The following is a 24,875-nucleotide window of genomic DNA, read 5'->3' as shown; positions in this document are numbered from 1 at the left end:
GTTTTGTTGTTTGCTTTTTCAAAGAAAAATGATTCTTTAAATGTTTTTGTTGTTTGTCTTTTGTATGATGGCACTCAAAACAAGTTATAATCATAGAGATGTGTAGCATCTCTATGATGCTTTGGTCCAACTTGTACACGCTGACCAGATATCCTAAATAGACCCTTTGGTCCAACTTGTACACGCTAACCAGATATCCTAAATTAATCTAGTCCCATTTGCCAACACTTGGCCCATATCCCTCTAAGCTCATCCTACCAATGCACCCATCCAGATGCCTTTTAAATGTTGTAATTGCAGCAGTCTCCACCACTTCCTCTGGCAGCTCATTCTATATACGCACCGCCCTTTGCATGAAAATGTTGTCCCTTAGGTCCATTTTATATCTTTCTCCTCTCACCCTAAACCTATGCCTTCTAGTTCTGGACTCCTCCAACCCAGGGAAAAGACTGTCTATTTTCCCTATCCATGCCCCTCATGATTTCATAAACCTCTATAAGGTCACTCCTCAACCTCCGATGCTCCAGGAAAACAGCCCCAGCCTATTCAGCCTCTCCCTATCGCTCAATACTGCCAACCCTGTAAATCTTTTCTGAATCCTTTCAAGTTTCACAACATCCTTCCTACTGGAGGGAGACCAGAATTGCACACAATATCGTAAAAGTTGCCTAATGTCCTGTACAGCCGCAACATGACCTCCCTACTCCTATACTCAATGCACTGACCAATAAAGGAAAGCATACTAAATGTCTTCTTCACTATCCTATCTATATGTGAGTCTACTTTCAAGGAACAACGAACCTGCGCTCCAAGGGCTCTTTGTTCAGCAACACTCCCCAACACCTTACCATTAAGTGTATAAGTCCTGCCCTGATTTGCCTTTCCAAAATGCAGTACCTCACGCTTATCTAAATTAAACTCCACCTGCCACTCCTCAGCCCATCTGATCAAGATCCCATTGTACTCTGAGGTAACCTTCTTCGCTGTCCACTACACCTCCAATTTTGGTGTCACTTGCAATCTTACTAACTATACATCCAAACAGACATTAATTAAATTACTTTGAACATAGAACATTACAGCGTAGTACAGGCCCTTCGGCCCTCGATATTGTGCTGGCCTTGTCAAAACAATCTGAAGCCCATCTAACCTATATTCCATTCTCATCCAGATGCCTATGCAATGACTATTTAAATGCCCCTAAAGTTGGTGAGTCTACTACTGTTGCAGGCAGTGCGTTCCACACCCCTATTACTCTCTGAGTAAAGAAACTACTGCTGACACCTGTCCTATATCTATCACACCTCAATTTAAAGCTATGTCCCCTCGTGTTAGCCATCACCGAGAAAAAAGGCTCTCACTTTCCAACCTATATAACCCTCTAATTATCTTATATGTCTCAATTAAGTCACCTCTCAACCTTCCTCTAACGAAAACAGCCTCAAGTCCCTCAGCCGTTCTTCGTAACACCTTCCCTCCATACCAGGCAACTTCCTAATAAATCTCCTCTGAACCCTTTCCAAAACTTCCACATACTTCCCATAATGTGGTGACCAGAACTACACGCAATACTCCAAATGCTGCCACACCAGAGTTTTTTTACAGCTGCAGAATGATCTCATGCTTCCGAAACTCAATCGCTCTACCAATAAAAGCTACACACCATAGGACTTCTTAACAACCCTATCAACCTGGCTGGCAATTTTCAAGGAACTATGTACCTGGACACTGAGATCTCTCTGCTCATCTAACTACCAAGAATCTTACCATTATCCCAGTACTCTGCATTTCTGTTACTCCTTCCAAAGTGAATCAACTCTCACTTTTCCGCATTAAACTCCATTTGCCACCTCTCCTCCCAGCTCTGCAGCTTATTTATGTCTCTCTGTAACCTACAACATCCTTCATCACTATCCACAACTCTACCAATCTTTGTGTCATCCTCAAATTTACTAACCCATCCTACTACAAACCTGGTGTCTGGAATTGATTATTCATAAAGTCTGGACTAGTTAATCAAAATCTGGTTAGGAACCATTGGGGCCAATTTTGAGGGTCTTTGAAGGTTTTGATTCTGTCGTGTTGAGAATATAGAGGCTGATTTGATTTGCTGTCTTCATGTAGCAACGTAGAGAACAAATCAGAAATTGAAAATTCAAAGGTTTATTCTCTCCTTGCACCCCCCCCTCCCCTCCAGAAATAAGACTGATAACATGGAGATGCTTCAATGATTAGGCAGCATCATGTTTCATCATCCATAAAACTATAAGGAACTTACAAAATCCATCACAGAATGATAAATCAATTTGTGTGGATAGAGCAGGAAGAATAGTTTTGGCTGTTCATGATATTAATAGAGGGGATGTGTGACATGTAAAACAACACCATTCCAGACTCAATCCAGACAAGTTGCTCAAGTGAAGGAGAAGATTAAGTTTGTGATGAATAATGATTTTGTTGAATTGAGTTTTAAGAGGTAGAGCTTGACTATTGTGATAGTACTGAAACTGAATGGATAACAAAGATTCTGTATTGATTATTGCAAAGTAAATATGGTAGCAAAATTAAAACTTGTATCCTATTCCAAGATTAAAAGACTGCATTGAATCAATTGAACACATACAATGATAGGCTTTGGGAACAACAGATGGACTTTATCAATACAAAGTCATGCCATGTGGAATGAAAAATGCAATGACCTTCTGAAGGACTATGCAACTGTCATTTACATCAGTGATTTGTTTGATTATAGCCAAACCTGGGAAGAATTGACATGACTTGACTGAACTGTTTGATTTACTACAAAAGCCAGTTTGGTTATTAATCTTGTTTAAAGTGAATCTGCCAAAGCCAAAGTGACTTATTTGAGTGTCATCTGTTTTAAGAAGATCAAGTAGCGTCAAGAGAAGTGAATGTACTTGAATTTTTGTGTTATGATGGTAAGAGAGGATAGTACTGCAAGTTTGTTCCGAAATTCTGCCATTTTCTTGCACCTTAAACCTGGAGTCAGAGATGTACAGCACGGAAACAGACTCTTCGGTGCAACTCTTCTGTGCTGACCAGTTGACCTAAATAAATCTAGTCCCATTTGCCATCATGACTTGGCCCATATCCCTTTAAACCCTTCCTCTTCATATACCTATCCTGATGCCTTTTAAATGTTGCAATTGTGTCAGCCTCCACCACGTTCTCTGTCAATTTATTCCATTCCACTCTGCATGAAAAGGTTGCCCTGAGACTTGTTGAAGGCAGAAAATGTGAATGCAAGAGGGCCTTTAAGAAATTGAAAGCTGTGCTGACAAGCGCATAGTATACGCTGTACCAAATTGAGAAGCCATTTAAACCAGATGTTCATGCCAGCAAAATTAATATGGAGGCCGTTTTACTGCAGGACATCAAGATAGGGATGGAATGACGTATCAGTTATTTTTGTAAGAAACTGACTGCATGTCAAATATATCCAAACCCTGTTGAGCAGGAGACAGTGAGTCCTGTGTTGAAATATACATCAGCAATGTGGAACAAACTGTTAATTACAATCTTTTGATTTTCTTGGGAGAAACTTCGAAACAAGACATTATGATTGTTTTAGCGGATCTTAATTCTTTAACCATACAATTTGCAAATAATGCTTGAAAGGAATTTTTTTTAAAGCTGAATGTTTTATCAAGAGCACATATACAAGACACAGAATACTGTGGTACACATGGACTTATGCAATGTATGGTTGCTTTGTAATTCATTCTAAGTTTAATGTCAATTTGTTACTACTGTTAACGTGGCAGTGAATTCGTGTCAAGATCATTTTTGATTGGCAATGAAAATACCATCTAATCATACCTCAATTGCATATTTATTCCTTTTTGGTACATGAGATACAGATGTGTGATAGATCATAATTAATTTTAGAATGTGGATGCTGAATTATGGTATGTGGGCTTTGGTCTGTTTGTGAGAGGTTTTAATAATTAACTTGCCAGTATTGCTAGAGCTATGTTATTTTTAAACTAGGACAGGATACCTCCTCAAATATTAAATGGAATTTGTTTGCATTGGGAGAGTTTTAACAATGGAGTGTAAAGAGCATTATCTTGCTTTCAGTTAAAAGAATCAGGAACTGAGTTTTTTTTATTTGCTCAGAGGAAAAGAAACCATAGCTTGGAAAGCTTTTAGTAGTAATCTGCAGAGATCGTGCTTGAAGTTAAATGAATGAAACTGTTCCTCCTGCTGAAAGGAGATTATTCAAAACTGTTAGGAAGCAATTTACCTCAGCGTAAAGACTTTACTTTCAAAATTCCAAACTGTTTGTTTAGAACAAGAAAATTTAAAATCAGTTGTGTGACGACTTGAGAAAGAGACAATCAAACTCTCAGAGTAGAAAGTGAAAGAAGCAGTTAAGTCAAGCCTGCATTGGTTGTATAGTAGGGAATTCTCTGACATTTTGAATATTGTAAAGTGATGTTGTGGGATAGATGGGATTGTATTTTATAATGCACTTTGAAAGCTTTCAAACTGTGTCCTAAAAATTGTAAATAGTTTGGTTTATTCTATTTGATCTTCATTTCTTTTACAACATCAACAGTAAAGTAGAAGTTTAAGTAAAAAAAATTAAATCTGCAGTGACATATGTTTTCATTTCTGTAAAAGATCACTTTGTTAAGGCAAAACGATCCATCAAACTAGATTTTAGTCTGAGATCTGACTGGTCTGGTAGTAACTTTAGCTAGGAATGTAAAAAAAGGATAGAGATAGAAATCAGGTGGAGTCAATATGATTATGGGAAATGGAAACTGTATTTGCCTAATCAGTTTTTTGAGGTAGTAACAAGCTGGATGGCTAAAGGTGAAGTAGTAAATGTAGTGTATTTCGATTACCAAAGGTTTTGGGTCTCATGTTAACACGGACAAGGAATTGGTGAGCTATTTGTAGGGAGAGTGTTGTGGCACAAACTTGGAAATGCTGAAGAAACTCAGCAAGTTTGGCAACATCTGTGGACAGTGACACACAGTTAACAATTCAAGTCCAACATGACTTTTTTTTTTAAACAGAACTTCTGGGAAGGATATAAAGAGTCTGTAAAAGGATTTAGCTGATTAAGTGCATAAAGACTTGATAGATGGAGCATTATGTGGGATAATGTGAGCTTGTGCACTTTGGAAGAACAGACCAGCAGAACATTAAATAAACAAAGAAGACTCAATGGTCTGTGGTACAAAGGGATCTGGGTACGCTGGTAGATGCATCACAAAAGTCACCATCCAGATACAGCAAGTAATCAGAAAGGCAAATTGAATGTTGACCGTTATTAAAAGGGAAATGGAGCATAAAAGCAAGGAAGTGTTGCTACTACTGTACATGGTGTTAATGAAACAGCATCTGGAGAACTATTTTCAGTTTTCATATCCTTAATTAAGAAAGGCAATTCATCAATGAACAAAGGTTAATTTCCAACTTGAATTTTTTTAAAAAGTAGAAATTAGTGTATTTTCCATAGCAAAAGATGATTTTAGTGAGAAAATAAATTGTTTTGACACAAAGGAATTAGGAAGCTGAATCAACATGTCGCGGGGTGGGGGGGTTAGGAATAGTAATATTAAGGATCAGAAAATGCCAGGAGTAACGTATAGACCCCCAAACAATACTGCACCATCGGTCATAACATTAAAGGAAATAGTTAACTCTGCCAACAAAGGTGGGTGGAATTAATACTTTTGCTCCTGTTAGTTAACCTGTAAATAACAAACCTCAAATGCTAATGAAGCTCAATGAAACATGGCACCGAGGCAAAGTATGCTCCAAGGAAGCAATTCTTTGTAGGAAAGATACAGATTCGAATACAGGTTTTAGATTTGTTTTAATAAAAATACTTTGTTAAAGTGCCAAAGTAGTATGCCTCTTTTCCTAATATTAAGATTACTGCGGATGGTTTTATTTAAAATGTTGTTCATGGTTTTTGACGGTTTTGGATTGTCTCAGTTGCTGAGGTCAAATTTGTCACATCAAAATGTGAATGGATTTTTCAGAGCAGATAGATAAATGTGGATTTGCTTGAAGTCTCCTCAGAAAATAGAAGCTCTTAATAAAAAGTTGTCCTTCCCAGCTCATAGTTATAACGCACCGAGAATCGCTTAAGATGACAAAGGCAGGGTACTTTTAAAAAGGCATGTGCAATGATTGGAATGAGGGTCAGGTGGGTATCATTGACTATGAGATTCTTGATTGAAGCTGTCAGCCAGGGCACCCTCTGATTGGCCCAGCTTAACAATCCCAATCAAGAATCTCAGTCAATAAGATCCACATGGCCCTCAGTCAAATCACTATACCATGAAATGTAGTCATTTCTGATGCTCAGGGAGAATCAAGTTTACTCATGCAAGGAATATAGAAGGTTGGCCTTCAAGTGCAGCAATTAATCAGGAGGATAAATGGCATTTGGTGGGTATTGCAAGGACACTAAAATTACTAAAGGAAAGAGATTTTGCTGAAAATATCCTGGTGTTCAGATTTAGCCTCCATATTGAAGGATGGATTTGAATTGACAATGGGACATCAAACAGCAAAAGTTTCAGCAGTTTTTGGGACAAGGGGTTGTCCTGGGATGTCAGTCTAATTAAGCCTATATTTTCTGGTGTTTTAATAATTTCATTCCTCTAAACTCAAGATGACATTGAAGGGCTTGGTATGATACAAATTAATATTTCTTCTCCTCTATGGACACGGTCTCAGGAATATAAGCTGATCATCGTGCATTGAAAGGAGGAGAAATTTCTTTGCTCAAGTTGAGTTTTTTTGGAATTCTTATTCTCCATTGTTGAATTTATATTTAGTGTCTCAGTTTGAAGGGTACTGAGAATGGGCAGGAAAATGAAGGCAAAGATGAAGATCAGCCATGATTGTTTTGAATCGGGTCCAGGGCTGGATGGATAATTCAGGTACTATTTCTTTAATTTCTAATTTCCAATAAATATAAGTCTTAACCTAATTACTCTAATTTATAAATAAAACTCACCAATATCTTAAAGTAAGTTTAAAGTCACTAGTAGAACTATACTTTAATTGTATTTAAATTTTCACTGACAATGACTAATGCAAAAAATCCTGTCTGTTAATTACGTGCAACTTCTTTCCATATTAAACAGAGAACTAGGAGTCACTTTTTTTTACACAATAAAGAGGTAGCCCATTACAAATAGATGAGGTGTGTGTTTGGAACCCTTCCTGAAAATGTGGTGCAAGTAGTGTTCTTGAATACTTCTAAGGCACAGGTGGATTGATCATCCCTAAGAAAGGAGGATGAAAGATTGAGGTGTATGTGTGCATGCATACAGATCGGAGGTTTTAATCAGATCAGCCATGATCTTGAGTGTGGAACAAGAGTGAGGCTGAAAGACCTACTGTTATGTATATAGTTGTGTATTCTACTCGTGTAGGTCAGGTGACCCAGAGACAGGCACTGGGGAAGCAGACTAAAACCAACTGAGAGACCTACATTAAAGTATTCCCTGTTCAAGTTTACCCTCTGTCAAACTTGTTTTCCATCTATAGTTCTAGTGAACCACAATCATAACTGGTGATGAGTGGGGGGTCTGGCTCTCAAACTGAATGAACACCATTTCTTTTGTCAAGCGTAAGAACGTTGTCTGGACTTAAAAATGGTGTTGCTTTACAGAAGTAAGAGAAGCAGTCGTGAAGGAAGTCTGGCTGTGGTGAACGCCATGGAAGAATGGGATGCAACAGGGTGTAGGGTGAGAGCAGTAGTTAGGAGATTCAGGCTACAGATGGCTGAAGAGGAGAGTACTCATGCGGAGCTTATTGAAATTGTTGTTGAGACTGGCTGACACCAGGGAAGAAAGGTACGCTAATAAACAGTGAGGGACGCCGATGTGTACAGTGCTCACCTAGGGGACTTAGTCTGAACGGCTACTATACTCAAGTGGGGGGAGAAAGTGAACGGTAGGAAATCCAGATGGTGGGACCATTTGAAGAGGAGACAAAGTTAGATTCTGCGTAAGGTGACAAAATGGCTGGAGATATAATGGTTTTCTTAAGCATCACTGGGAGAAAGACCTTCACAATTCTAATGAGTCTGAAACCAGAGAAATCTGTGGAGAAGACTAATTAGTTTTGCATTAAACACCACAGACTATCACACTTTCCATTTTCATAAACAGGTGCAGGATGAAAGAGTTCACTACCCAATTTATAGCCATCTTAAATGAGGTTAGTGGAACATTGCTAATTTGGAAGGCTCCTCCAAGAAACTTTGTTGGACTCTTTGGTTTGTGGCCTCCACCATGACTTCTAAAAAGGAAGGTATTAGCAAGGATAAACCTGTATTTCAAGGCAGCTTTTGAAATTTGCTACTTTGATGGGGATGGCTGCCAACCAGGATACTCAGCATAGTATGATACCAACTGTAGAATGGTGCCTGTGGCCCTCCCAGTGGCCACAAGGAGCCAACATGGTGGGAGTGCAGTGCAGCAGGCGTAAGCAAGTTGGGCATATTGCATAAGATTGCTGGGTACAAGTCGAGCAATATGTTTCAAAGGAGACCATTCAGAAGACAAGACATAAGATACATGCTGGAAAGGTGTTGCTGGAAAAGCGCAGCAGGTCAGGCAGCATCCAGGGAACAGGAGAATCAACGTTTCGGGCATAAGCCCTTCTTCAGGAATGAAGAAGGGCTTATGCCCGAAACGTCGATTCTCCTGTTCCTTGGATGCTGCCTGACCTGCGCTTTTCCAGCAACACATTTCCAGCTCCGATCTCCAGCATCTGCAGACCTCACTTTCTCCATAAGATACATGCTGCCAGCCAGAGTAGACTGAGTCAAGACCGGTCTGTGGGAGAAGCAAAAGAGTCAGCAGAGTTTTGGTTAAGTATCCTCTGAAGCTGATTGTTTCTGGGTACTGCCCAAATTAGAGGGCAAGATAGTTATGATGGAAGTAGATGCAGATACATTGGTGTCCCTGATTCCTGAATCAGTATGTAGGGAATACTTAAAGGCACTGCCATGAAGCCTGCCAACTGTATGCTACAGTTACATGGAACAAGTGATGCCACTGAAGAGCTATGTACTTGTAAAGAGACAACTGTGCCAAATTTTTTATATAGTTTAGAATATTACAGAAATTCAAGTTAATAGGTTGATGGACTTAAAACTAGTATGCAAGAGTTCTGGATAGGTATAGGATTCCTTCAGAGGAACTCCATGGGAAATGGAAGAAGAAATTAAACTTTGGTTGAAGCAGGAGGCTCAGCCAACAAGTCTGAAGGCATGACCGGTACCATGTGCCATCTAGCTTAACTGGAATAGCTGATTAACTTGGGAGTGTTGGAATCAGTTACGCTCAATGAACGGGCCACTCCATTTGTTCCCACCTTAGACAGATGGCTTGGTGAGGATTTAAGGTCACTGTCAACCTAGCCCTACGTGTGGGTCAGTACCACTTCTGTTCATTTGGGGATGTACATATATTTGGAAAGGCAAGGACTGATTAGGGATAGTCAACGTAGCTTTGTGTCGGAAATCATGTCTCAAACTGAGTTTATTGAAGTATAACAAAGACTGAGGGTAGAGCAGTAGATGTGATCTATATGGACTTCAGTAAGGTGTTCAAGGTTCCCCACGGGAGACTGGTGATCAAGGTTAGATCTCATGGAATACAGGGAGAACTAGCCATTTGGATACAGAACTAGCTCAAAGGTAGAAGACAGGGTGGATTTTCAGACTGGAGGCCTGTGACCAGTGGAGTGCCACAAAGATCGGTGCTGGGTCCTCTATTTTTTGTCATTTAAATTATTTGGATATGAGCATAAGAGGCACAGTTAGTAAGATAACACCGAAATTGGAGGTGTAAGTGGAAAGTGAAGAGGGTTACCTCACATTACAACAGGATCTGGACCAGATGGAGTTTAATTCAGATAAATGCAAGGTGCTGCATTTTGGGAAAGCAAATCTTAGCAGGACTTATACACTTAATGGTAAGGTCCTAGGGAGTATTGCTGAACAAAGAGACCTTGGAGTGCAGGTTCATAGCTCCTTGAAAGTGGAGTCACAAGTAGATGGGATAGCGAAGGAGGTGTTTGGTATGCTTTCCTTTATTTGTCAGCGTATTAAGTATAGGAGTTTGGAGGTCCTGTTGCGGCTGTATAGGACATTGGTTAGGCTACTGTTTGGAAGCAATTCTAGTCTCCTTCCTATTGGAAAGATGTTGTCTGAACCCTTTCAAGTTTAACAAGATTTAAAAGGATGTTGCCAGGGTTGGAGGATTTGAGCTATAGGGAGAGGTTGAACAGACTGGGGCTGTTTTCCCTTGAGTGTCGGAGGCTGAGGGGTGACCTTATAGAGGCTTACAAAATTGAGGGGCATGGATAGGCTAAGTAGACAATCTTTTCCCTGGGGTTGGGAAGTCCAGAACTAGAGGTCAGAGGTTTAGGGTGAGAGGGGAAAGATATATAAAAAGAGACCCAAGGAGCAACTTTTTCACGCAGAGGATGGTATGTCTACGGAATGAGCTGCCAGAGGATGTGGTGGAGGCTGGTACAATTGCAACATTTTAACAGGCATTTGGATGGGTGTATGTATAGGAAGGGTTTGGAGGGATATGGAACTAATTGGGTTGGGATATCTGGTCTGCATGGACAGGTTGGACTAAGGTCTGTTTCCATGCTGTACAGCTATGACCTGTTCAGCAGGCTGACTTGGGAGAAGGCAGATGGGGCCACTATGTAGTCCCAATTACTGCTGACAATAGTGATACCAGAGATTTGGTCCTCTACAAGCAACTTCCTTTTGGTATTACAGTACTCTGTTAAGAGTTGACAGAAGTATGTCAAAGTGAAAAAAGGATTGGCACTGTTTTCAGTGTTAAGTTCACCCATTTCCTTCATGGCAGGCACTTCATGTTGTTGACAGACCATAGGCCACTAACCTCCATTTCTGGCCTGAATACAGGGATACCGTCAAAGACCGCAGCATGCCTACAGAGATCTGTTTACCCCTATGAAATCAGATACCAATAGCTAGAGAAGCACTGCAATGCAGATAGTGTTAAGCTTACCATGACTGAGAATTCACAAGAAGCAAGGTACTGGTGTCAACGAATTAATGTGAAATGCTACCCAGATTGATCCAGTCTTTAATCTAGTGAAGGACTTCTTTGAGAGGAAAGATTTGACATAAAAACACCCAACATTACACTTGTCCACGTCTGAGTTATTCATATCAGACAGCTGTTTAATGTGGGGAACAAGTTGTAACCCTTCCCTGGTTAAGAGGAAAGGTGTTGGAACAAGTGATCTAAGGGCACCCTAGTGTGGTGTGAACACTATAAAGATTGGGAGTAGACAAGCAGGAGGCTGGGTGAACATAGCCAGTCAGACAGCATCAAGAGGTGGAGGAGTTGACGTTTCAGGTGTAACTCTTCAGGACTGAAGGTTTACACCCAAAATGTAGACTCCTCCACCTCTTGATGCTGCCTGGCTTGCTGAGTTCTCCCACCCTCTTATCTACCTTGGATTACAGCATCTACAATTTGTCTCTGAAGATTATGACAGTGAGCACTGCTTCTCAATGTCAACCACCAGCTGACAACCACGTTTGACTTAATGCAGCTCGAAGAGGCTAGAGGTGGTAGAGTGAAGTTAAGAAGGGCAGGTACCTCATGGTTGAAGATATTCCAAAGAGGCATTCAAGGCCAGAATTATACATCTAAGGGGAAAAAAGATGCGAGCAGTGGTAGTGGCTCAAAGACTAGGTCTACAGGAGACCATGCTGGTCAGGGCAGCTCCTGCTGGAGTGGGGTTTTAAATTGCAGTCCAGGAGAGACTGACTGATTGTCAGAGACTATGGAAGGGTAGTTTTTCCTTTTAGTTATTCCTGACAATACAAATATAATGCTTGTCTAAGTCCGAACTGAACATATTTTACATAGAAATCTATTAGTTAAGGGGAATACCCCAATAAATAGGGAAGGGCTGTTATTCATAAGTTAGGTGTGTATGTTACCCTTTAGAGGGTTAAAAACTGACTGCAGATGCTGGAAACCAGATTTGGGATTAGTGATGCTGGAAGAGCACTGCAGTTCAGGCAGCATCAGAGGAGCAGTAAAATCAACGTTTCAGGCAAAAGCGCTTCATCAGGAATACCCTGTATTCTTGATGAAGGGCTTTTGCCTGAAACGTTGATTTTACTGCTCCTCTGCTGCCTGAACTGTTACCCTTAGAGCTGGTCAGGTGACCTGGAGTAGGTGTGAGGGGAGGTAGTCTAAAACTCTGAAACTAAGAACCCGCAAAGTATTCACTGTTTACCCTCCACTCTCCTGGTGTTCAGTTTATGGTTTAGTGAACCACTAACATGATACCTACTTCAGCTCCAGCTTATGTTCATAATCATAGCTGTTAGATTTAAGGCTCAAATATCAAGCTACAGAGATTTATTCCAAAATTCATAATTGTTTCTATATTAAGTATTAAACTTTATAGATTTAAAAATGGACTTTATCTCTTATGGACAATGGGTGTGGTCTTTCTCTGCCTGTAATCTGCATGGTTTGTACCCCCTTCCATCTTTCTCCCCCCCCCCCCCCCATTGCACCTAGTGTGTACCAAAATTAATACTTCAACAGCAAATGTGTGGCAGTTTTAAAACTAGAGGTTGTTTTATTCTCAACTATCTCTCTCCAAAGCAAGTGTACACACTCACTCATACACAGAAAAGGACTGAAGGTAAGAGATTACCATTGACTCAGTCTGATTTCTCATAGCCAGCTTCTTGAATGGTGTTGATAATCTTGTAAAGTGAAGGTTTTGTGATTGCAAGAAACCTCTATCTGCTATCTTTAAATTAGAACTAGTCTGGTCACCTGACATCTTGCAGCTAGTTTGTCAGTCGAGATCAGACTGGTTGAACAGAGGGGCTTTAGTGTATCTGTTTACAAACCACTCTCCGCTGATCTTTAACACAATATGCTGCCTCTCTGCATGCTTTAAAAATACAAGGTCATTTTCCAAATTAGATGTAGTGTTAGACTGACTTCATAAATTGTTAATACTTCAGAGCAGTAATTTAGTGTTGCCCTACCTCAGTCAAAGCAAAATGCTCAAGAGACTGTTCTGTCCCTCCAGGGCCCATAATAAAAATGGAGGCAAAAAACTATCACCCATGTGCACAGAGACACGAGTTCACTGCTTTCAAGCAGCAGTTTCTCCATTAACTACATTTTACAGGGAAGAGCATGCAGATAAGGCAATGTACACATTGATTGTAATAGTCACCCAATTAATAAGTATCAATAGCAGAGACCAAGCCCTTTACTGTTATACAATAAATGTTCTTAACCTTGTTAACTAGATTCATACAATAGATACTTTGTCCCTTTAGCTGACCTTGCATACTGAATAATTCCAAAGTGATAAATGTTCTGCATAATGACTGCTTTTCCACTTTGTTAACCCATTATCCCTGCCTCCAGCGTTAACTAAGTTCTTATCGGAGTCATGCTCAGCTGATCTTGTTTTACAAAACTCAAATTAACTCTTTCCCTACTTGCTAACCTATGCACCTTCTCAAGAGAAGGCCACCTGTTTCAAAAAGTGTGGAAGATGTCAATGGCCAAACTTTGTTTGGTTTTTTTGGTGTGAAATATGGACGCAGGCACTCTGACCAGCACACAAACTGGAATTTTCAATCTTCAAACAGGTATGTGAACTCCCTGGGATGTCAGTGCCCATGCTAATTAGTTTTCTTTTGGAGACTCAATATTGCTGTGGTACAAATGCCACAAATTGCAGCAGCAATTTACCCAGTTAACTGGATCCAATTTTTGAAGTATTGACTGAAAATTCATAGTATCTCATACATGTACTGCTCGTGACTTTGTTTGAAAACTTTAACGTTAATTGATTTCAGTCTTGTGTACAAAAGCTCATAGCAAATTAATTTGTGAAAAACATTATGGAAAAGTGATTTCACAGAAACCATGATGACATGAAGTCTACTTCAACTGCAATTATTTCCACAAGTGCCATGATTTGGATACTGCAGGTCAGGTGATCAGAATCCCACAACCTCTTCAGTCAGTTATATCCTGCCCCAAATCTTGCAGGATCCTTGCTGGGTTGACATTGGCCTGGATTTAGTTGTAATAAGTATTGATAGCTGTGCCATTACTAAGGTAAATTCTGGAACCTACACATATACAGTATAGCTTAAATCCATATTGCTGTGTATACAATTAAATAAAACAGAATGCAAGAAACTTACACAATGGAAAGAAGTTACTGTTTCTACCAGCCAAAACCGCTATCTGGCCTAATCACTTTCAAGCTCTTGTCTTGCAACCTTTTTATAGGTTGTAACATTTTCACTGCATATTCATATACTCAAATTCAAAATGTAGCTGTCTCAATCACTTTCAGGCAGCAAGTAACATTACCATTTTGGGTAAAAATACTTCAACTCCCTTTAATCCTTATTATCTAAATCTGCTTCTTGACTATCTATCTCAAGAGGAATAGGTCTTTCGTATTCACTCTATCTAGGCCTTGCTGTAGGCTTTGCTGATAAGAGTCAGCACTGCAATCTCAACAGAGTACTTAACTTGCCAGTTCACAATAAAAACAGCTTAAACATTTAGCACTAATATTACAAGGAAAGCTTTTTAACTAACAGACTGATCATTACTGTTGAACTACCATAACTCAGTTAATTTTACAAATGAGATCTCATTTCCCATTGAGGAATGTTAAAGTAGCAGGATGCCAAGAAGTTACTGAAAATAAAGCTCTCTCATTCCTATCCAGTTACAAAATATTTTGTAACTATCATTTAAATCCAATATTTCCTTCTGTATACTTCCTGGTCGGGAGACTGCACAATCAGTGTGGATATTTCAATATAACTGGTTCAATAACCTCTATTGCTTGCTTTACTCACAGGCTCCACAGATGCCCAGTAGATGGCCAAGATTGCAAAAACATTGGAATAGTGGAAACCTTTGCTGTCAGTGGGTAGTTGTCAGCAAGATGAGTGGTGAATTCTGTCCTGAGTGCTAAATTCAGCCAATTGTCTTATTTGGACAAATAAGAACAGAACTTTTTTTGGGGGGGGGGGGGGAGAAATAACCAAGATTCAAGGAGGGCAGAGAGGCACATGTTGACTTCGACTATAGTAAAGCCTTTGAAAGGGTTCTGCATTGTAGACTACGTAAAGTTAGATCACATAGGATTCAGGGTGAGCTTGCCAATTGGATACACACTGACTTGATGGTAGGAGACAGGATTGCTTTTTGGACTGGAAGCCTCTGATTAGCAGTGGTGCCACTGGTACCTGGTATTCCTGATGAAGGGCTTTTGCCTGAAACATCAATTTTACTGCTCCTCTGATGCTGCCTGAGTTGCTGTGCTTTTCCAGCCCCACTAATCCAGAATCTGGTTTCCAGCATCTGCAGTCATTGTTTTTACCTAGTTGGGTCCAATTTTCTGATTCTCAATTATATAAATGCTTTGGATGAGAATACAGAAGGTTAGTTAGTGCTATCTACAAAACAACAAGATTGGTGGTATTGTGGACAGCAAAGAAGGTTACCTAAGATTACGTAGAGAACTTGATCAAATGGGTCAATGAACTCCATCTGCCATTTTTCAGCCCAATCTGGATAAATGCAAGGTATTCCATTTTGGTTTAAAAACAAACAAGGGCAGGACTTTAAGTGTAGGGCTTTGGGTAGTGATGTAGAACAGACCTAGGAGTTCAGGTACATGACTCTTTTTATAGTTTGCATCACATTGACAGGGTAGTTAAAGCATTTAGCATGCTTGCCTTTGTACCAGAGTATAGAAGTTGGGACTCTGAGTTGAAGTCATACAGGACATTGAGGTCGCTTCTGCACTACATCCAATTCTGGTTGCCCTATTATAGGAAGGATATTAAGCTGCAGACCGTTCAAGAGATTTGCCAGAATGTTACTGGGAGTTTGAGCAGATTTGTAGCTTGGGTGCTCGTTGCTGTGGTTCTGTTCGCCGAGCTGGAAGTTTTTGTTGCAAACTTTTCGTCCCCTGTCTAGGTGACATCCTCAGTGCTTGGGAGCCTCCTGTGAAGCGCTTCTGTGGTGTTTCCTCCAGCATTTATAGTGGCCTGTCCCTGCCGCTTCTGGTTGTCAGTTTCAGCTGTCCGCTGTAGTGGCCGGTATATTGGGTCCAGGTCTGTGTTTGTTGACGGAGTTTGTGGATGAGTGCCATGCTTCTAGGAATTCCCTGGCTGTTCTTTGTTTCACTTGCCCTATAATGGTGGTGTTGTCCCAGTCAAATTCATGTTGCTTGTTGTCTGCGTGTGAGGCTACTAGGGATAGCTGGTCGTGTCGTTTTGTGCCACGACCAGCTTTCCCTAGTAGCCACATACGCAGACGACAAGCAACATGAATTTGACTGGGACAACACTACCATTATAGGGCAAGTGAAACAAAGAACAGCCAGGGAATTCCTAGAAGCATGGCACTCATCCACAAACTCTGTCAACAAACACATAGACCTGGACCCAATATACCGGCCACTACAGCGGACAGCTGAAACTGACAACCAGAAGCGGCAGGGACAGGCCACTATAAATGCTGGAGGAAACACCACAGAAGCGCTTCACAGGAGGCTCCCAAGCACTGAGGATGTCACCTAGACAGGGGACGAAACGTTTGCAACAAAAACTTTCAGCTCAGCGAACAGAACCACAGCATGTTACTGGGAATTGAGGGTTTGAGTTCTGAAGAGTGTCTGTCTGAATAGGCTGGGAATTTACTCCCTTGACTACAGCGTAGGAGGTTGACACTTGACCTGGTTAGGTTTTTATAAAAGGAGGGATATATGGCAAGTGTTTCCTTCCCCTAGGGTGAGGGATTTCAAGAGGGGGCATATTTAAGAGGAGAGAGTTAAGACAGTAGTTGCAATTTTTTAAAATCATCTGTGGAATGAACTTCAGAGGAAATGGTGAATGTTGTATAGTGTTCAAAAGACATTTTGGATAAGTACAAGAATTAGTAGTGTTTGGAGGGGCATGGGCCAAGCACAGGCAGGTGGAACTAGTTTAGTTTGGGATTATGAATGGCCTGGATTGGCTGCACCAAAGAGGATAGAGTTATGCAGCACAGAACTAGACCCTATTTCTGACCTTATGATGGCAGGCAGGACAAGATGATTAGGGGGTTAGATAGGGTGGACAGTGTGAACCTTTTCCCGCGTATGGAGTCGGGTATTACAAGGGGGCATAGCTTTAAATTAAGGGGGGGTAGATATAGGACTGAAGTTAGGGGTAGGTTCTTCACTCAGCGAGTCGTAAGTTCATGGAATGCCCTGCCAGTAGCAGTGGTGGACTCTCCCTCTTTATGGGCATTTAAGTGGGCATTGGATAGGTATATGGAGGATAGTGGGTTAGTATAGGTTAGGTGGGCTTGGATCGGCACAACATTGAGGGCCAAAGGGCCTGTACTGCGCTGTATTCTTCTATGACACTGATAATGTAGCTGAAGTTGGTTGGGTCCAGAGTAGTTTGATTGATAAGGAGGGGTCTCTTGTGGGTAGTAGTGGTGTCTTTCTGACTGGGCTTGAAGATCCAAATTAAAGTCCCACCCTCTCTCTAGATATGTCATGATATTTAAAAAAAAGACAAATTGCTAGAGAAAGTTAGTAGGTTGGCATCATCTGTGGAATGTAAGAGTTCAGTGGCCCTTCATCAGAATTGGGGAAAAGTGATTGGGTTGCTCCTAACCAAGCCAATTTTTCAAACAAAACAGGACCTAAAAAGGTGGAGTGGAGGGAGGATAACTAACAAGCAGGAAGGTATTCATATTCTGAAACTGTTAAACTGAGCACCTTATCAACACTTACCATTTTTGGCTTATCCACTTTGTCTGCCTGTCTCAGCACCATTGCCATGTATTCTAACCCCATCAGTATAAGTATCACCTTTTCAAAGGGACTTTTATGACAGAGGGCTCTGGACTGAATGTTAACTCACTCATTCTCTCCAGATACTGCCAGACTTGTTGAGTTTCTCCAGCACTCTTGTCATGTCATAACATGACTGAACCAAGTTGATTTTAAAAATCTGACAAATAAGGGGAGGAGAAAAACTGCTTCTGAATAACATTGAAGTAAAATAGGCTATGGGGTGGGAGTCTTGTTTTCTGAAAGTGTGAAAGTGTGTAACATAGCTGACCCATTGTGATGTTCACTTTACATTTGAGAGCTATGAGCAATGTCAGGGATCACTTAGTGGGATCGTTTACTGGGACTAGTATCCAGCACTACACTAAAACTGCTCACATAGCCACTGCAAAGTACAGACCCTTTTTTAGAAAAAGCCAAATTATTCACACTTGTAACAGGAAGATCAGATTGTTGGAACAGAAGCAGCCATGTTGTTCAGTCACAAGTTGTCACAAGTTATCACAGATATTCTTCCAGCTTCTTAATCTTTCTCTCTGGCCGTCTGGAAGACAATGTCAAGCGTACTCTACTTTAAATGTGGATTTTAAAAGAAAGTCCTCAGCTGGGAAAAGCCAATAATATGGTGCTTTCCCAGTATTCTATACATCAATGACTTAAATTGTTCAATTGGTGCTCCCCTAAACCATTCCTTCAGTGGGCACTGTTCCAAGTGCAATACAATAACTGCTATTGCAATACTAAGAAATTGATCTAATTTAATTATAGGATCATGACAGCTAAAATTTTTTGACCTACTCAGAACAGGAACATGTGATCAGTTTGGTGCATCACACTTGCCTGTGGAATGCCCCAATAAAGCCCTGTACTCTTGCAGCTAACAGTTTTGCTGTCCCTTTATTTGAAGGATTATGGAAACTAAATTTTTAAGCCTAATCAACTGAGGTGGTCATAATGATTTGAGTGCATTTCGCTCCACACCAGAAAGCTCCAATATGGCTCCATTTCAAAAAAACCATGCCGAATGCATGCACACACTATATCCATTTATAGTAGATGAGCTGACATTGTGCACAGCCTCAAATTAGAAGTGGAGTCAATTCCAGGCTGGAGCAGAAGCTTTAGTGGATTAGCACTGAATGTAAATATGATCGTTCTTATTTTATCAACCACTTATAGCCCAGGTTTCGGCTGGATAAACTTGCTCAATGTAGTTATTCCTGAGCTGAATTTGTACCAAAACTGTTGTCTCAGCATATGATTTGTGCCCAATTTCCTAAGAAACAACAGTATTACCATCAACAGCCAGCAGTTCACTTGTTTTTCAAAATTATGAGTTGGAGATACTTATTAAAAAGTTACACTTCAATTCACTGTTCCTCTAAAAATGTCAGATGATGTAAATGCATGGATAAAATGAGATGAGACAGCAAAAGAGGTGGGTAAGAAAAGAGAAAATTCACATCTGCAAGGAATTAAAAATTACATATGTCCAGTGGAAGTATGGCCTCTTCCACTGGTTTTGGTTTGATAGCTCTATTACACATTGCTGAGAAACTATACTCTAGTCAATTCCATTTTGCTTCTACGTTTACCTCTTTTGTATTGCTAAATAATCTAAAAATCAGGCTGTATTTCATCTAAAATCAGCTTCACCTTAGTCTTTATCTTGATCTTTTTATATTGAAAAACAACAATTCACATATGGACTAGACGAGCATTTAACGCACATTCATAATCGCTTGACAAGGTGGTATCTCGGAGATTGATAGTTACCATTAGCTTAGATTATTAGTGGGATGTGCATATAGTTGACTAGGCCAGTGTTTATTTGCCCAGTTAGGTCAACCACATTGCTGTGGGCTTGGAGTCACATGTAGGCTAGATCAGAAAGACAGACTTTTTTTTTAAAGGAATAAAGGACGTTAATAAATCAATTGGACTTTTAGAACTAACAATAGATAAATGGTTGCCAGCAGGCAAGTTTTAAAAAACAAAAAATGGAATTCAAAATTCCACCATCTGCTAGGGTGGGCTTCAAACGCATAGTCAGATGTACAGCACAGAAACAGACCCTTCAGTCCAACCCATCCACGCCAACCAGATATCCCAACCCAAATCTGTTGGGTCCCACCTGTCAGCACCCAGCCCATACCCCTCCAAACTCTTCCTATTCATATATCCATCCAAATGCCTCTTAAATGTTGCAATTGTACCAGCCTCCACCACTTCCTCTGGCAGCTCATTCCATATACTTACCACCCTCTGAAAATGTTGCCCCTTGGGTCTCTCATCTTCCCCTCTCACCCTAAACCTATGCCCTCTAGTTCTGGACTCCAAGAACATCAGCTGGACTCAATGTCTAATCCAGTGACACTGCCACTGCATACATTTCATTTACATCAAAAGTTTTAATATTTATGGAAGTCTATATTTGTAATTCTAACTAACGATTAACATTTGTCTGCAAAATCTGTTCACAGAAGTGATCTATTTTAGTTTCCACAGAAATTAATCATTTAGATTTTAAAATCCTCAAGTAACTGAAAATCTTTCAATGTTCAAAATCATAACTGAAATAAAAGTGGCTATTTTAAAGCTTAGAGTTATTAACTTCTGAACTTAATTTTGAAATCTAGTTACCATCTATGAAATAAGTTAGGTTAGAGTGAGGAAAAAAGTATTTCATTGTCCATCTTGCAATATTCAAAATCACTTTGAATTCCCATATCTGGGTGTGAAGACTTTTTATTTTCTGTATTTTTGATTGTGGGCTGAAAATGGTTTTTAAAAAAAGGACCATTTCAAAACCAAGAATTATGAAAAAATTTGCAGCACTTTAAAGACAAGTTACCGAAACTGGGAAAGTGGTGCCTGCACTCCTGCTTTGTTCAAGTAATGGGGAAACTATCAGGAGACTGTCAGTACAAGGGAGTGCATGCACAAAGAAATTTGGCCAGTACAAACAGATCGGTTTGTGCAATTGTGGCCAGTTGTGGATGCCAAAGATAATCAGCTTGGTGAAGCTCTATTTGGTCCCAGAATGGCTGATCAGCTCAAGTGTGAACAATACAGCGAGCTCTGGAAGGGCAGATGGTGTCCCTCCCCTCTGCAGACAAAATACTTCAAGCCTGAAGAAAGTCAGTTTTTGTAATCTGTTACCCTTAATCAGTAAGACTTTGCAGTTAGTGTACTAACTTGAAGTGAAGGTACCTGGAGAGAGAGATTCAAGAACCAAAATTCCAGGCGAACCAAAATTCCAGGCTAACCAAAAAGGACCATCTTAGCAAACTCGGACTGGTACTATTAACTATGGATCCCAGTTCCAGTCCCTCCCCACCCACATCCATAAAACAATATTTGTTATTTAGTCTGTGCTTGTCTATGTGTGTAGCATTTTGAAAAGGAAGAGCTTTAATTAAGAGCCAAATGTTGATCTTCATTGTTGTTTATAATGAACAGTTCTTATTAAATCTTACTGGTCAGTGTTTAAATCATAGAGTAGTGGGGCTTGAGAATCAGCACACCTTCCCAAGTGGGTTAGCACATGGGATTCTTTTTTACCCATAAATAATAGCTATTGAAAGCTTTCATTACCATGACTGGTACATAAAAATAAGATGGCAACGCAATTATATAGCAGATGCACTTCAGTCAATTATTATATCTGAAACACTTATTTAAATTTTTCCAGGAGGAATAGTTAGTTTCTATTGTATAACTATTCTCCACTCTACATTTTACTGGAAGAATCACCATACCATTGAAAGAAGTTGCTACAGATTTGGTCATAAGTTCAGTTTATTGCAGACTATAATAGAGAGAGCTAGCTTGTTTTGCTGTTATTAGCGATTACTATGAACTATCAAATAGATGGTTTACCGCAACCCCATCTCACACCAGTAGCTGGCATTTGCCAGCAACCCTCAGCAAGAGTGGCTAATTCACAACAATCAATTTTGTTTTCATACAGCTGCAGGCTCTGACCAACCCAAAATGACCTTAGTCAACAACTGTATGGCCTAAATCAAACACTTTCTCAGAGCCATCAAGCACTCTGGCTTTCCACTCCACACAACATTCTCCTCTTCCACTAATGAACCTTGTATAGAGTGGAATCTTACCTGGCTTTCTTATTCACTCAAACATAATGGCTCCACAGACAGTCAATTGCTTCGACTGGGGGAGGCCAAGCTCTCCTCATGCAATCCCATTCAACACATTGTGACTAAGACTGCACCCAAATTAGAATGTTGTGCCTCATTCATTAATTAATGGGTTCCTAAAGCCCACTTGGCTCATTATTTTCCTAAGTGCAGAAATTCTTCAAGGCTGCCCCATTGCAGAGATTGCCCCTCCTCAGCATCCCATTAGCAGTGAAGTTGATTTCCTCACTTCATTCAGCTATGAACAAAATCAACATTCCAGAAATGCTGTCACCTCTTATACAGCAAAATTCTAGGTATAATCTCCAGGTAGTATTTTAGCAATCATTCCTGCCACTAAGAAGCCTTCATGTTCCCTGTTTATGTCACTGAATCCCTGCCCTTCTTTAACCACATCCTCGTAGTTAACATCCAAATTCATGACTGTTTTCATACCCTAATTTCCTATCCACACCCACACATCACTATCCAATGGAATTAACCACCACTCTCACCATGCATGTCCAGAATATTGCATTTGATTTTGGCTTCCCATGTTCATTAACACTAATCAACTATTAGTTGGGATTTTATTTAAGCAATGATCTAAGCATTTTTAATCATCAATCAGTAATAAAAGTTATCGTTATAGATTTATGCATCAGTATTTTTTCACTTGTGAACACATTTTAAAAAGTACTCACCAGTGCTCGTGTGGAGCAGTGATAGTATCCTTACCTCAGAGACAAGAGTACCAGCTTAAAGTCTCACCTGCTCTAGTAATGTGTAATAACATCCTGAATAGGTTGATGAGAAAATAATCTGTAAAGTACTCACCATGTTTGTGTTGGGATGTCAAAAGCAAAGATTCACCATTTAGAAATCCATTTCCAGCACCATCCATAATATTGTCAGAGTTAGAAGTCCCTGTGCTATATTGAAAAGCTTGTTTCTGTACACCCTCATCTACACCTTCAAATTTCTGATCGTGAAGAGAGGTAACATTGCAAATCATTAAATCTAAATCAGTTTCCCCAGAACATTGTACTGGTGGTTCATTTGTAACGGGCTTAGAACTGGCATCCAATGTGGTGACACAAGTTATTTGTATCTCAGAGTCTGGTTCGGTACTTATACCCTGGCTTAATGCTTCGTTTCCATTTGTTGGCAAAATATTACCTCGTCTGGTATCTGGAAGCATTGTTGCTTGTAAAGGGTGGCATTTATTCAAGTCAACTTCCTTTATACTTGTTCTACATTCCCAATTTAAATTGTTATTCTCCAAATTTGGAGTACAAAATAAACCCTGATTATCCACATACGGCACTCCAATATTATGGAAATCAACTTTGTGGGCACCCAAGTCAGTTGGTTCGCTGAATCCATTTCTTTCAGCGCATCTTCCAGATGTGGCAGCTTTTCCTGGCTCAGGGTTTCCTTCTTCCTCATCATCAATTATGATTGGCTCTACTGGTGACACGAGATCTTTTCCTGTTGGTGGCAATGATATATTCATTTCATTTCCTATGGATTCTGGATTTTGGAACACTGCAACTGAAGCACTGGATTTGTTTGCTCGTGTGTTCGCATGACAATTTGCAGAAAGGGAAGGTTCGACAAACACAACGTCATCGTCATCATCCTCATTCTGGGAACAGGTTACACTACCTTCTACAGGTTTCCAACGGGAGCTATCAGAGTTAGATTTGAGATGGTTGTTCACATGTTGAGACCCATCAAAGGCCGTGGATGCGTTTGAGATTGCGGTTGACATATCACCGTGTACTCCTCCTCCAATTCCCAAGTATTTTTGTTGTTCAATGTATTGGTCTTCTGGCATTGAATTCATACCTATAGATTCATTATTCCCAATATTCATGTCTCAAGTATAAGCTGTATTGAAAAGAAAGAATATCAAAATTACTTCTTTACAAATAAGAATTACATTTACACACTATCTCAAAGATTTAAGGTCAAGCTGCATCTTGATTTGAAGTTAACTTATTATACTTGCAATGTAGCCTGGAAAAGTGAAGTTTTGTTCATGAACCATGAGTTTGTACTTGTATTGTACAAGTGGTCAGGAAAAGATTATGTTCTGAAATATTAAAGTATACATTTTTCCATTTGAAACAATGAATTCTCAGTGCAAAATAGAAACTTTTTTTAATTCCTTAGAACAGGACAGTGGAAAACAAATTTAAAGTGAACAAGACAGCACAGGCACAGAAAGTGACAATGATGGCACTTTGACAGCAGAAAACATACACATCCACCTTTTCCCCCAGCCCCAACCCCCTCCAATTATATCTCTACCCCTTTAGCTCACAAGCCTCATTCCTGATACATGTAGGCAGTAAATAGAAATATGTCAATAGGGAGGAGTGCAGGTACATTTCTGGCCAACAGAAAACCAGTCTGCATCAATTAAACAAGACTACTACTAGTGAGCCAAAAGCGAAAGGAATTACATGGATGATGGGGAAGGGAGACAAGGAGGGTGGTTCAATTACTGTATTTGAACAAACAAACGGAAAAGTATTTGTATAATCTAAGTGTAGATATTTTAATAGTGAAAGTTAAATTAGCTGCACTGGCCACGATCTCCTTTTATATATAGGGATGGTGTCGGAGGGCTTAATTGCAATGTTACTAAATCCAGGAATACAGACCAGTTGGATTCGCCTCAATGATGGGAAAGCTTTTAGAACAATGCAAAGACTACACATTTTATCTGGAATTTTAAAGTGAGTAAAAGAAAGTTTAGATTACCAATTTTTTTTATTGATAGAA

The 24,875-nt window shown here is 39.9% G+C and overlaps 1 protein-coding gene across 3 annotated transcripts in view; it reads right to left on the bottom strand.

The window, feature by feature from the left end:
• The window catches only part of zmym2 (zinc finger, MYM-type 2), a 153,803-nt gene that overhangs the window by 113,079 nt on the left and 15,849 nt on the right, over positions 1-24,875 (bottom strand). For all 3 annotated transcript variants that reach the window (XR_015757444.1, XM_087988156.1, XM_087988157.1), the window contains exon 2: positions 22,920-23,975. Coding sequence is in view for 2 of the 3 variants with exons in the window: in XM_087988156.1 (XP_087844282.1) it covers positions 22,920-23,961 (1,042 nt within the window). In the remaining variant the exon portion in view is untranslated. The remainder of the gene's footprint in view (positions 1-22,919; positions 23,976-24,875) is intronic.

The sequence above is a fragment of the Chiloscyllium plagiosum genome, unplaced genomic scaffold, assembly GCF_037043375.1.
Source record: "Chiloscyllium plagiosum isolate Xiang-an unplaced genomic scaffold, Cpla_swu_hap1 HiC_scaffold_6, whole genome shotgun sequence".
NCBI classification, from domain to species: Eukaryota; Metazoa; Chordata; class Chondrichthyes; order Orectolobiformes; family Hemiscylliidae; genus Chiloscyllium; species Chiloscyllium plagiosum.
Note: the sequence above shows the minus strand (reverse complement) of the source record. Positions and strands in the feature narration are given on the sequence as shown.